This window comes from Primulina tabacum, chromosome 16 (genome assembly GCF_025594145.1).
Source record: "Primulina tabacum isolate GXHZ01 chromosome 16, ASM2559414v2, whole genome shotgun sequence".
NCBI classification, from domain to species: domain Eukaryota; kingdom Viridiplantae; phylum Streptophyta; class Magnoliopsida; order Lamiales; family Gesneriaceae; genus Primulina; species Primulina tabacum.
In genome coordinates, this window is record NC_134565.1 from 18,057,942 (window position 1) to 18,072,283 (window position 14,342).

At 36.6% G+C, this 14,342-nt stretch overlaps 1 protein-coding gene across 17 annotated transcripts; it reads left to right on the forward strand.

Annotated features, from left to right (window-relative positions):
• Positions 1-689: 689 nt before the first annotated feature.
• On the forward strand, positions 690-10,640 carry LOC142528830 (uncharacterized). 17 transcript variants are annotated; one of them, XR_012815759.1, is made up of 9 exons: positions 690-849; positions 967-1,377; positions 1,456-1,531; positions 1,631-1,761; positions 1,864-1,934; positions 2,034-2,115; positions 8,918-8,965; positions 10,094-10,196; positions 10,363-10,640. XR_012815759.1 is itself a non-coding variant. In XM_075634039.1 (8 exons), the coding sequence occupies exons 1-7, from the start codon at positions 733-735 to the stop codon at positions 8,936-8,938; spliced, it is 909 nt and encodes a 302-aa protein (XP_075490154.1). In that variant the 5' UTR covers positions 690-732; the 3' UTR covers positions 8,939-8,965; positions 9,550-10,640. The 17 variants fall into 17 exon arrangements, 8 of the variants coding, with proteins under 8 accessions (XP_075490154.1, XP_075490155.1, XP_075490153.1 ...); XR_012815753.1 differs by having other exon boundaries at positions 10,094-10,138; positions 10,259-10,640; XR_012815760.1 differs by having other exon boundaries at positions 10,094-10,138; positions 10,323-10,640.
• Positions 10,641-14,342: the final 3,702 nt, after the last annotated feature.

Here is a 14,342-nt window from a genome sequence, read left to right on the forward strand (position 1 = left end):
ACCAATATGGAAATCGGGTTAAGATTCTCTCATATATATATTTTGAGATCCCACACTTTCCCTTGGTGGTTCTTGTGAGAGATGACCATGTTATGGTAGGTTGTTCACCCCCAGTAGTGTTCATCTTCAGATCTACAAATTTGAGATTTGCAAAAGATTATGCAAGCTCTTGTATATCCTCGAGATCAATCTTTTCTAAGGTTGTCATCAGATAAATTTCTTTTTCTGAGACAGATTTAATTAGATTGATCATCTTTTCTTCTTCAGTTAAAGGTTTTGACATCACTTTGATCTTCCCTCTTTGATGTAATAAGGGTTTAGTTCCAAAGGATGGTGGTAACCTTCCTTCTGAAATTCTTTTACTAGAACTTGATTGTTGTTTTAGGATTTGAACTCTTGTTTGAATATCCTTTAATATTCCAAGAATTTTTCCTGGTTTTCAAGGAATTTTCTACCATTTCTCCCAGGAAAATCGATCATTATAATATATAAGAGTATTTTTGTTAATTTTAAACTTACTAGGGAGTTTGGACAAAATTTTTGAGGTGTAGAGAGTTAGGATAAGATTGAGTTTGGGTTCGGGAATTTAAAACTAATTTACCCTTATGTAAATGATTTTGTACTAAATAAAATTATATATTATTAATTTACAAATGTATATTTATTTATATTTAACATCATGGGCCACAAAACATCGTGCTCTAAAAACATTGGGTCTTCTCTGTGGACCCAATGGAATTAGTCCAGATCTCTTCCCTACCGAAACGTCCCTTCCGGTCACCTCCGCCCCTGAGCAGCTATCAATCCACCAACTGTCGCCGCCGCCTGAGGATTTGGTATTTCTCAGAGGTCAGCTGTACATGATGAACATTTAACTTGTTTAATTGAATTGTCCTGCTTCATTTTTAATTGTACATTCATAATAATGGACTGTTGATTGATTTGTTCCTGCCCGGCTCAATCCAGATGTCTTGTTCGATTCTGAGATCGTTGTTGAGATCCTCAAGTTGTAGTATTTGTGGTTTTACGAAGCCTATTTCGACAAGTTCTTGGTGGAATCGTTATAACGGTTATGAAAATTATACAAGGACCCTCTTTCTGCAGAAAGCAAATGGAAAGGGGTGGCCAGGAATCAGGGCTTATCCACGAAGATATAATTTGGTGTTATCCTCTAACTGTAGCACTGTTTCTTCAAGTGGTAATGACAGTAGCTTAAACGCAAGTGGAGGCAGAGAGTATCTAATAATGAGCGATGAGCAGCTTATGAGCCATTGTGAGATGGATACTTTTAAAGCATCAGGCCCAGGGGGACAGCACCGGAACAAACGTGAGTCTGCTGTGCGTCTGAAGCATATTCCAACCGGCATTATTTCTCAGGTTTTTGCTCAATATCCTGGACTCTTGTATCCTCATTTTGTTTGGGTGCATATACATTTACATGTTTCCATGGGACAGGCCGTTGAAGATAGATCGCAGCACAAAAACCGAGAGTCGGCCCTCCGTCGATTGCATAAGATTTTAGCTGTTAAAGGTGTACATTTCTTTTTGAAATATATTTTGTTTTATTCTGATTATTTTCTTTTAGTTTCTGAGTTGAGGACTTTAACAACTCTATTTTTCTTCTGACCAGTAAGGAACTCGGTGGAACTTGATACATATGTACCTCCTTTGGAACTCATTCAAATCCTTCCTGCGAAGTCCTCTTTGCGAGGATCTGAAAATGGTCCTCAGATTGGACCAAATAATCCCAAATTTGCTTTGGTTGGCTTCTATTCCTGTCCGTGACATTTTTTGTTGACTGAATGAAATGTTGCGATTCAACTCTTACACCACAGCCTTGGCCCTACCTTACTGAATCTACAGGGAATGCAGGCTTTGCTCGACCTGATTTTTGCAGTCGAGGGCTCAGTTTCAGATGCTGCAAAGAAATTAGGGTGCATTACACAAGTTTCAAATCTTATTTTTAATTGCTTGTTCAATCAAACATGTGCATAATACAAGTGCTTATACACTTTCTGACTAACAAGTTACAGGTTGAGCACGGGGGCTTTATCACGTTTGATATTATCTGATGACTCTCTACGAATGGCTGTCAATGAGTTCAGAGTTTCCAAGGTATTCAAATACATCAAACATCTACTTTTTATGTGGAATCAGTGCTAGACCAATGTTGGAAATTGAAAGACATCAATTAGCTGTAAAATCTGACCTCAAACGAAAACATAATAATGAGCATAAAGGGACATGCTTCAAACATATTGCTTTGAGATGACATTCATGTAGAACTTGAGAAGGGCATTTGAGTTGGATCATGAAAAAATCATTTTTGTGAAAATAGATCAGGAATGTCTTTTTGGATGCAATGAGCTATGTGGCCAACACACTCGAATAAGAGACAAAGATCTTATGTTGTTGGGCCTTCGTAGAAGAAGACATATTTAGTGAAAGGCATAGAAGCTGTAGCACGTGTTATAATCTCATTCGTCTAGTTTGACTCCTCGGGATAATATCTGAAGTAGATAAGGTTGTCCATTTTAATGTGTTGATACCGGATTATCATTCCTTAATAATACTTAATTAACAACTCTTTAATCATCTCTTAATGATACATCATCTCCTCTTTACAAAGAATTCGTCCTCGAAATCAAAACTGAAGTACAAATGCAACTGAATAAAATACAACTCATAGTTGCAAAGATACAACTCAAAACAAATGTGGATACTCTGAGCGCATACGACTCTCTAACTCCCAAGATGCCTTTGCAATACCTCGGCGTTTCCATTGCTCTAGAAGAAGTGGAATGGTCTTGTTTCTGAGCTTCTTCTCTTTCTTACCCTGGATTAAGAGCGGCTGCTCGACATAAGTCAGGTCTTCTTCAAGTTGAACATATGTCGGATCAAGAACGTGCGATTCATCTGCTACATACCGTCGTAGCAACGATACACGAAAGACATTATGAATGCTAGACAGATACATCGGTAAAACCAATCGATACGCCAAATTTCAAACACAGTCCGATATCTCGAAAGGTCGGATGAATCTTGGGCTAATTTTCCCTTGAGTCCAAATCTCTTCACTCTGCGGAATGGTGAAACTTTAAGAAAAACTTTTTTCCTTTGGCTGAAACTGTAGGGGTCTAGGCTTGGTATTCGCGTAACTCATTTACGATCTTGTGCAGTTTTAATTCTCTTCTTAATCAGTTCCATTTGGTCAATCGCTTGTTGTACTAATTCAGGTCCTTGCACTTGTCATTTTCCTACTTCGTCACAAAACAATGGAGTACGACAACATCTACCATACAATGCTTCGAACGAAGCCATACCGATGCTACTGCGGTAGCTATTATTATATGCAAACTCCATGAGCGACAAATTATCATGTCATGCTGGTCCAAAATCCATAGCACAAGCACATAACATGTCCTCGAGTGTCTGAATTGTCTTCTCAGATTGACCCTGGGTCTCTGGATGATACGCAGTACTCAGACTCAGTGACGTTCCTAAAGCCTTTTGAAAACATCCTCAGAACCTTAAATTAAAGTGTGGGTCTTTGTTACTGACTATACATGTTGGCACAACATGATATTTGAGAATCTCTAGGATGTATAGTCTTGCTATGCGATCGAAACTATATTACCGACTATACGGAATGAAACGTGCTAACTTAGTCAGTCGGTGTACAACTGTCTAAATGACATCACAATTCTTAGAAACAACGACAAGTGGGTGACAAAATTCATCGTTACATGCTCCTACTTCCATTCAAGGATAGGAAGATTCTGAAGTGATCTCCTGGTCGTCGATGTTCAGCTTTCACTTGCTGACAAACCGAACACTCGGCTACAAACTAGTTAACACTTTTCTTCAAACCTTTCCACCAAAACCTGGTTTTGAAATCCTTATACATTTTCATGCTTCCAGTGTGGATACTCAACTTACTCCTATAGGCTTGAGATAAAATCTCGTCTCTTAAATTAGAATATTCTGGAACTACGATTTTCCACGACAAACACAAGGTTCCATCTGTTTGAAACGCAAAGCAAGATGTGTTGTCTCTTTTAGCTAACCTTGCTAACTTTTTTACCTTCAGGTCAAAAAAATGAGCTTATCTGATTTTTGCATACAACGTCGGTTCAGATAAAATGCTCGTTACTCGAATGTTTCCATTCCTTTCTTATGACGGAAGTGAAATCCCAGATAACAACAATCTTGGATTACACTTGAGATGAAACTTGTCTAAAGTACATATAATCTCACCTTGCGACTAAAAGCATTAGCTGTAAGATTCGCTGATCATGGATGATACTTGATTTCACAATTATAATCTTTTAACAAATCCATCCATCTTCTTTGGCGCCTATTTAATTCTGTTTGAGTGAAGATATACTTCAAGCTCTTGTGATCCGTAAAAATATCAAATCTCTCTCCGTAGAGATAATGTCTTTCAAATCTTCAAAGCAAACACAATTGCTGCCAATTCCAAATCATGAACTGGATAATTCTTTTCATGTTTCTGTCTGGATGTATATGCGATCACATGACCATTTTGAGTTAAAACACATGAAGTCCTTGAAGTGATGCATCATCATTGTACACAATGTACCCTCCTGATCCAGATTGCAAAGCTAAAACTGGTGCAGTTGTCAAACGTTGAGGCAGTTCATCGAAACTATTTTCAGAATCATGTGTCCATTCGAACTGCACATTCTTACACGTTAGCTGTGCCAATGGCTTGGCAATTTGAGAAAATCCCGAGATGAATCTGCGGTAATAACCTCTGCCAAACCTAGAAAACTTCTCATCTCTTGAGCTGATTCTGGTCGTGCCCAACTCAACACTGCTTCGATCTTGCTTGGATTCACTGATATCCTATCTTTAGTTTTAACATATCCCAAGAAGACAACTCTATCGAGCCCAAACTCACACGTTTTCAACTTAACAGCATACAGTTGGTGATTGCTTAAGGTAAGTAACACAATCCTTGAATGATGTGCATGCTCTTTAAGAGTAAGAGAGTATACCGGTATGTCATCAATAAAGACAATGACGAACTTGTTAAGATACTCCTGAAATACTCGGTTCATCAAATCCATAAATACTGCTAGAGCGTTCGTCAAACCAAACGACATCACTAGAAACTCGTAATGCCCATACCTTGTTCGAAATGCAGTCTTAGGTATATCACATTGATGAACTCGAAGTTGATGATATTCAGACCGTAAATCTATCTTCGAGTAAACTGAAGTCCATTGCAGTCGATCAAACAATTCATCGATTTGTGGTAACCGATATTTATTCTTGACTGTTATTCGTTCAACTGTCGATAATCTATGCAAAGCCGCATAGACCTATCCTTCTTTTTAACGAACACTGGTGTTCCCCAAGGAGACACAATGGATCTAATGTACCCCTTGGCAAGAAGATCTTGTTACTGTTGTTTCAACTATTTCATCTTCGATTGTGCCAATCTATAAGGCGCTCTGGAGATAGGTGCGGTTCCTGGTACCAATTCTATCTCCGCTTCCGCTTTCGTCTTTGGAGGAGTCTAGGAATTTCACCGGGGAAAACATCAGGAAATTAATCGACAGCTGGAATGTTTTTCACATCGATTACATCCTTCGATACGTCCACAACATAAATTAAGTATCCATCTCCTTCTTTCGCCAAAGCCCGTTGTGCATTTACGATAGACACTATTGGCATTGGAGGTCGAACTCCCTCACCGAAGAAGAACCAATTCTTGTCTCCTTCTGGACGAATCTGAATGATACGTTGATAACAATCTATGGTCGTTCTATACTTAGTCAATAGGTCTATTTCTATAATACAATCAAAATCTTCGATAACCAATATCATTAAATTGGCATATAGGTATTTTACCTCAAACTCTATCAAACAGTCTACCACAAGTCGCTTGGCTAAAACCTCTTGTCCTATAGGTATAGACACCGACATTAAAACATCTAATGACACGTAGGGTAATTTATGCTTCTATATAAACATTGATGCTATGAATGAATGCAATGCCCCCGTGTCAATTAATACATATGCAAGGAGACCACGTAAAAGAAAATTACCCGCAATGATTCTCTCGTTTTGCTCCTCAGCTTGCTCTTGGTTTAAGGCAAACACTTGCCCCTAGACTCGTGGGCGTTACTGAGATCCTTGCGATATCCCGGGCGTTACTGAGATCCTTGCGATATCCCGGGCGTTACTGAGATCCTTGCGATATCCCTCCACGACTGGAACCTTGAGATGGAAAACCTTTTTGCTGCCCAGTGGCCTCAGACTGTTTTCCACGGTAAGACCCTACCATATAATGTCCGCCTCTTCTCTGATCATCCAAGTTAGGACAATCTCTATTAATGTGACCAAAACCACCACAATTGAAACAAGCACTTGTCACTCTTCGACATTTCTCCGTCTGGTAATTGCCTCCGAAGTGGCCACATTGCAGCTTTTTCTTACAAAAACTATGCACCCCTCTCGAACCGGAAGAAGAAGACGATACAGACTTCTTGAAAGACTGACCCCTCAGTACCAACAAACTAGAACTTTTGCTAGCTTGCATAGCCTTCCTCCTAGCAATATTGATCTCGGCTTGATGACAACGATTCACTAATCCTTCGTACGAAGTCGGATCGTCATATACAGAAACCCGATAAAATATCTCTTGGTTCAAACCATTCAAAAAATGAAAATATTTTGCTGCAAAATTCTCACTGATGTGAATGTGAGGAGCGTATGACAACAAATCCGTAAAACTCTTTTGGTAATCCTCAATGCTCGAATTTCCTTGCTTAATGGTCAACGGTTCCATCTTTTTCGCCTGACGACGATCTGGCTGAAAGTGATGATTGATGAAGGCCTAACGGAAATGTTCCCAACGAATCCGATCCTCCCAAGCTGCTGAACTAAAATGGCAGAAACAGATTTCCACCATTTCCATACTTTTTCTTTGATCATGAAATCGGCTACCTCCATTTTCTCATCCTCATCATAGTGCAGCTCTCGAGAACACTTGTTCCATGATATCGACCCAAGCTTCAGTAAAATCTGCATTCTCATTTCATGTCAACGGTGGAGGACCAATCTTCATGAACTCCATATTGTTGACGTGGTTTGAACGCCTTCTTTCATCATGGTCTTGGTGACGCCTTCCGTCTCGAATCATCGCCATAACAACAATGTCCCACACTTCCGTGATTGCTTCCATCTTCTGACATCTGAAACGAAACCAAAATCAACCAAAAATCTTCGCATACTCTGATACCACCAATTGTAGTGCTCTTACCCGAGCCACTAATAAACAGAATAACAAGCATGCAAAATTTAAACTTGATAACAAAAATTAAATAGCGGATACCAAATAACTTAATCTTATAACCCAACTGAAAACAGAACAAAAATATCAGTATTAAACATTAATACAGCCATATCGATAATATAATCCTACACGAGAATACGAGAAACCAAATAAAACCTCCATTGGATCACCACCGAAAACCCAACTGCTCCAGCCACTGCACTAACCGTCCGAACCGTCCAACCTAAGACCTGCTCCATGGAATGGGGTGCCCAAGATGAAAAAAAAGACGTGAGCGACAATCGCCCAATACGAGAATGTACAAGTATACAAACTGATATGATGCATGTGAAATGCAATATGCTCGGATATCAAGGATCAAATCAAAAGTCTCATGCTCAGTCTAGAAGCGCCTCAGTTAGTAGTCTCTGATTTGCCCTAAGCATGTTTTTGCTCCCACACTCATCATCAAGACGTGGACCTACAATGTCCAGGATCATTAGAACCACGGGTCCCGTCGGACACCGTAGTTCTCGATGCCTAATCGTCCCCAATATAGAATAGGGTTGACCGGCCCCCTCAAACGAGGTTTATATCAAAAGATATCAGGTCCAACGTGATATGTCATGCATAATATGCCAAAACAATAGAACATGTATAATGCAGCAGATAAATATGCAGCATATAAGTGTGTATACTACACGCTCGGATATCTCAGTCAGTACATCACATACCTCCCTGAAACAATCTGACTGAAAGCTTAGTCGTTTGAACCTAGACAATACCAACATAATGAAATCACTATTAAGCCAGATCACTAATTACCAAACATGTTTCAAAGTTCTTCATATTGATCCTTAAATAACTATTTAATGCTTTAGGATTATACCTGCGTCCGTCCTCAGCCTGCTGATGTTGTCTCGAACACCGACCCCTTCTCGAGTCGACACTAGCTCCGAAGCTTCCCGACACTAAACTGCCCTAGAAACTGGTTAGAAACCTAAGGCATATGGCTGGAAATCGAGAGAGAATAAATGAAAAAAGCGGTACAGGAAACAAATGAAATCAATTTTCAGTTATAGGCTGCATCCAAACTAGTTCAGAAGTTCCGAAATCAATTTTATCTGACACGTGTTATATCTCATTCGTCTAGTTTGATTTCTCGAGATAATGTAATTTGAAGTTAATTGAGTTATGCATTTTAAATTCGGTAGATCCCATTAGGTTGATCCTGAATTATCAATTCCTTAATAATGTTTATTTAACAACTCTTAATCATATTTTACTTATACTTCATTCAAAATAAGGATTCGGGTCATTACAGAAGTTCCTGTGGGAAGACCTAGAATTCTAACCTTATGCCACGATCCACATCCAAGACGAAAACATATGCTATTTATGTACGATCTAACATCCCCCAATCTTGGTTCGAGCAAACACCAAAACTAGGGTTCCAAAACTTTCTTGAGATTAATATGCTGTCAAGCACTTTAAGTTAGCAATCCTACGACCCATTGCAACTTGCTATTAGCATGTTATTTTTCTTGTGGTAACTGGAAATGAAAATAACTCTATTCCAAGTAATTGTATCCTTTCATTTAAATTGCACAGGGTCTGAGGCGACTCAAGTAGAACTTTCTCTGAAGACAGATATATCAGGTACTGATTGCTATTAATGTAGTTTTTCTTTTAATGATGATGCGATCTCATTTTGATTATTAATGTGCTCATGAAATACCAAAACAATGTCTAGTGACCATCAGCTTAACAGCTACTTTTTTGGTGAGGCCACTTGTACTACTTGAATCTGCTATCAAACATATCTATCCCATGTTTGGTTTCGCATGTGCTTGTGGTAGCCCACACATAATAGAAAACAATCATAGACATAAAGACATTATTTGATCAGCATGTTGCTTACCTTTGTTTGTACTTTGTATATTGAGATATACTAAATTTATTCCTCACATAATTCCCCAACTCTGTTGAACTAATAACCTGAATGAATAGCTACAAGTCCTTGGTTCGTGCTGTGCTTCCTGCACATGCAAGTTGCATATATGCATTTGCAGGATTTGGTTAGACTTTGTGAAAGACGAAACTGTGATAATTTGTTCAACGTGAGAATTATTAGTTTTTAATGAGTGTGTGAAACTTATTTTGAATATGAGTCGATATTTTTGTTCTATCTTGATTAGTTCCTTTAACTTGTGTGCTAAATTGCTGGCTGTTTGCACTTTCAGTTTATAAAATTTGGAGATAATGTTGAGCTGGCGTTTTTGGGATTAAACAACAACTGAATAATGTTTGATGCTTTTGAAAATGGTAAATGATAAAGATGTCTGGCAGCTACTTTTGGCATTACTCCGCTGAACAGGTCTGAATTACACTATTTAAATAAAGGGCAGCTACCAAAAATTTGTTCTTTACCTTTAATGGGTTTCAGTAGATAAAGTAAGCCTTACAAATTCTAGAGATTTTGATTTGTGTTGAGAATTCTTAAAATCTGTGGGCAAACAGAACTGTTATTATTTTTTAAAAAACTCAAACAGGACTTCTATTACGATTTGCTTTATGGATTTATTATTCTTATCGTATGTATTAATGAATGGTATCAATATGTATTCTAAAAATTTACAGTAACACCCAATTGCTCGATACCCCAAATAAGTTACTGTTATTTTGGTGAATGCAGCATGATGGATGAGAAACAGATTGTTATTTCAGGAAAAATGTTTTATTTCTCTAATAATATAGATGAACTGGCTGGTTTCTCTGTTACTGCAGCAATCACAAGATGCTTTTTGCAAGGAGAAAGCAAGTTCGCGCAAGGTTAAATAGAACTAAACCCTATTGACAATAGATACTGTTAGTTGGTTGACAAATCACAGTTAAGTTCTTCATTTCACGCGGAGTTGAAATGATGGCATAATTATGTGATTTTCTATTTAGTGAAAGGCCTTTCTTCAGCTATTATTGACAGCGCAACTAACTCTCGATGACTCCTAACACGCAGCATAGTCTGATGATTACTTCGGACTGTCATTTGTTTACAGCTGTCAAAGAGTGTTCATGAAATACAAGTTTAGCATGGAATTGTGAGTAATTTCTCCCATTGAATGACGCTGACAGTCTGAGGTCTAAGCGCCAGAACTGTGAGATAGAAATTTCAAGAAGCTGAATGCAGATATGGATATTGGTTGTACTTAATAAACAATAGATGTCCATCATATGGCATACACATTGTGTTCTGTTATGTCTAATATTTTGGTACAAGAAAGAATTTAAGAAATATTAGTCCTTCTGGCACATGCATTTTATGTGCTTACGTTTATTTTAGTTTGGAAATTAATTTTAGTGGCATAGAATTTCACAAGGGACAAGTTGGTTAGAAACAGCCAATATGTACCTGATTTTGGGAAAGTAAAACTTGGTATACTGGAATGAAGTAAAAATTTTCTTTTGTCGATTTACTGTTTTGGCTGCTGCTAGTTCTCGTGGGTGCATAATCATTGTAAGGTAAAACTTCATCAATCGTGGCTCATTTGATTTTAAGATTTACAAAATTTACCAGAATCTAAACGAATGTAATAAATTTAAATAATAAAATTAAAAATCTTTGAGATTTCAAATATTTAGTTCCAAGTAAATGATTCATATAGTGTCAAGACATTGCTTTGTCTTTCTTAACACTATTAAAAGGTGTACACGCGTTAAATATGTTATTATTATTTTTAATTTGATCAAATAATATTATATAATTTTTTCATTTCAGAAGAGTTGTTCGATTTAAAAAGAAAGTTTTGTTTAGATTTTTTTCTATATAAAATATGAAGTGAATTGAGAATGTTTTTAGTGAGGTAAAAACGATAATGATGAAATTAAATATTTTGGTGCTTTTTAAGATAGTTAACATGATGACCACATTTTTAATATAATAGTATATATATATATATAAATCCTTTTCATAGAGCATCATCAACTGCTCGAGTGGTTTGTATATATATTTATATTGGTCACCAAAAGAAATATTCAGAAAAAATAATAATAATTATCAATTAACGTAGGGAAAATGCAGAAATAAATAAATAAATCATAATATATATATATGTAATATTATAAATGTATAATTTAAAAGAATGAATTTAAGTGTGTGAATTAAAATATAGAATTTAAATAAATATTTAAAGATTTGATGTTCTTTTAATTTCTGATTGCATACTATCTTTGAAATATTGTATGTAGAGCATATTTTTGTAAGAAACTACTACTAAATTTCTCTCTCTATATATATACACACACATACAACCCTTTACTTAAATTAATACTACTTTAATATTTGTGTAACAGTAAAAATTTTCTTACTACATTATTAATTATAGACATATCTCTTTGTTGAAATCTGAATTTCGGAAGTTTGACAAACTGAGCATTTAATAGATTGAACTAACTGATCAAGAAGACTGACAATAACTGATCTAATATACGCAAACTATCGGTTGCCTACAACTGAAGATTAATGCGAAGACAATCGAAGGCCACTGAACCAGCTAACTGAACTACGCAGTCACCTGACTGATCAGTTGCTACAAACAATTGTGAGCTTATCAACTATAGCCTATCAGCTTGTCTTTCAACTGTACACGTCATTGGTAAAAAGGACGTAGCTCAACCACCGACAGATTGTACAAAGAACAGTAGGAACGCCGAATTTCAGAAATGCTATATTGTACGACTGTTAGATGAACATTGACGTGGCAAACAACGGATAGAAAGGTTCAAATCGGATTTAATATTACCATCGGAGGAAAAGCCTATAAATAGCAGAGAAGAGCAGCTGAGAATACACAACACTCTGAATCTCAACTCCGAATCTGAATCAACCCGATTGATATACTGTTACTCTGCTGAAATCTTTGCAAACATCAAAGCTCACTCTTATTGTATACACTCATAGTATTCAAGGCTATACTTCGAGCTTTCAAGCACAAACTATTGCTGTTGTAATACTGGATCTTGAAAAGATCAGTTGTGCTACGTTATTTCAGTTCAGTTGAGTACTGTAAACTTTGTTGTGACTAAGAGTTTCAGTTTGACATTGTTAAGTCCAAGACTAAAGTGGGTCTGTATAACTATTTTTATTGATCAAAGTCTCTTAGTGAATATCCTATCTTCGAGATAGAAGGGGTGACGTAGGAGTGATTGAAATCTCCGAACATCCGTAAAATCTTGTGTGTTCTTTTTTCATTTTTTATTCTATCTATCAGTCAATTTATTTCCGCACTATTACTGTTAACTGATTGATATCGGCTGACAAGATTCTCGAGTTTCAGTTTATCACTAAATTGACTCATCAATATTCGAAAAGGTTGTGAAAATCGTCAGTGTGTTGGAAACATAATTTCGGTTGTTTGACAAACTATATATTTATTGGACTAACTGATACTTACAGTTTGCCTAACTGAAGAGTAGCGCAGATTATTAAAGGCAACTGATACCAGTTGAACTGAATCTACAAATGACTGATCAGTTGGAAACTGATCAGTTGATTCATTCACTTGTGAGCTTACCAGCTATTGCTTATCAGCTGATCATTCAGCTATACACGTTATCAGTTGTTGAAAAGGATATTCAACCGCTCAACTGACAGTAGTACAAAAGCATACTGCAACTCGTAGTGGAACGCCGCATATCAGAGTCTACAGTGTACGAATGTCAGAAGAATAGTGACATGGCAATCAACGGATATAAGATTCAAATATTATTTAATGTTACCGTTGAAAGAGAAGCCTATAAATAGGAGAAAAGAGCAGTCAAGAAATATACGAACCATTATCAAAAAGCTTGATGTTACTCTGCTGAGATTTATTCAAAGTTTAAATAGCTCACACTTATAAGATTCATTTGTAGCAGTTGAGGCTACCTTTCGAGCTAACTAGCACAAGCTATTTTGCATTACATTCGATCTTTAACTAGATCAGTTATGCTAAGATCAGTCGTAGAACTATGAAAATTGTTGTTAACTAAGAGTTTCAGTTTTGGCAGTGTTTAGTCCAACCTGAAGTGGGTCTGTACAATTTTTGTATCGATCAAAGTCTTTTAGTGCATATCCTATCCTTGTGATAGAAGGGGTGACGTAAGAGTATTTAATTCTCCGAACATCCATAACTCTATGTGTGTTATCATTTTAGTTACTTATTCTATCTGTCAATTAGTTTATTTTCGCAACTGTTATCAGTTAAACTGATTGACATTGACCGACAAGATTCTTGTTTCAGTTTGTCACCAAACTGATACTTTTCTACGAAAAGATTTCATAATCTCCAAGTGTTTATTCAACCATCCCTTCTAAACAAGAAAACTCAAATCCCAACAATTGTGTAAAGAAGGAATCTATATCATTTCTTAACCGTAATATGACATAAAAACATTCATTGAATCATTTTGAATTTTGTACAGAAATTGCTCTGTTTTGATAAATGATCCGAGTTCTTGAGTTATAGTAGAATTCAGAGGTTCAAGACTTCTCACCTACACATTTCGATCTTCTTTTGGTAATATTTGAAAGGTATGTTACGGTCGGTAACATACGAGGTAAAAGTATCATTTTTATTTTAAATTGAAAATTTTCATGTGCTTGACGGCACGTCGGCTACAATTTTAATGCCCGAATTTTTAAAAAAATAAAATTGTGGCAGTAGTTGTGATGGATTTATGGCTTTACGTTATGGTATGAATGGTAATGAATGTTATAGAATTGAATAGAAAATGGATGGGTAGAATCAAAGGTTGAATTTGAGCTAAATAGGTAATGGAAGTGCAGAAACGGTATGAAAAATGTGGCAGTAGTTGTGGTTTTTAGCATAATGTTTTGTATATTGATCCAATTGATGTGAGGCCACTTTCATTAGAAAGATAAGACATAAGGCTATAATTTCTTATTTTGAGTTTTGATCAAATCATTAGGGAAGACGAGCCAAAAGCGCCCCGAAGTGTGTCGTGCGTATCGTCGTTCCTACAATGACACATGATGGGA

Bases quoted from the DNA above. Each gene is read 5' to 3' on its own strand.
- LOC142528830 (XM_075634037.1), top strand. From the start codon at position 733: ATGGAATTAGTCCAGATCTCTTCCCTACCGAAACGTCCCTTCCGGTCA. The intron at 850-966 runs GTCAGCTGTACA...GGCTCAATCCAG, and splicing joins GGATTTGGTATTTCTCAGAG to ATGTCTTGTTCGATTCTGAG. The intron at 1,532-1,630 runs GTGTACATTTCT...TCTTCTGACCAG, and splicing joins TAAGATTTTAGCTGTTAAAG to TAAGGAACTCGGTGGAACTT.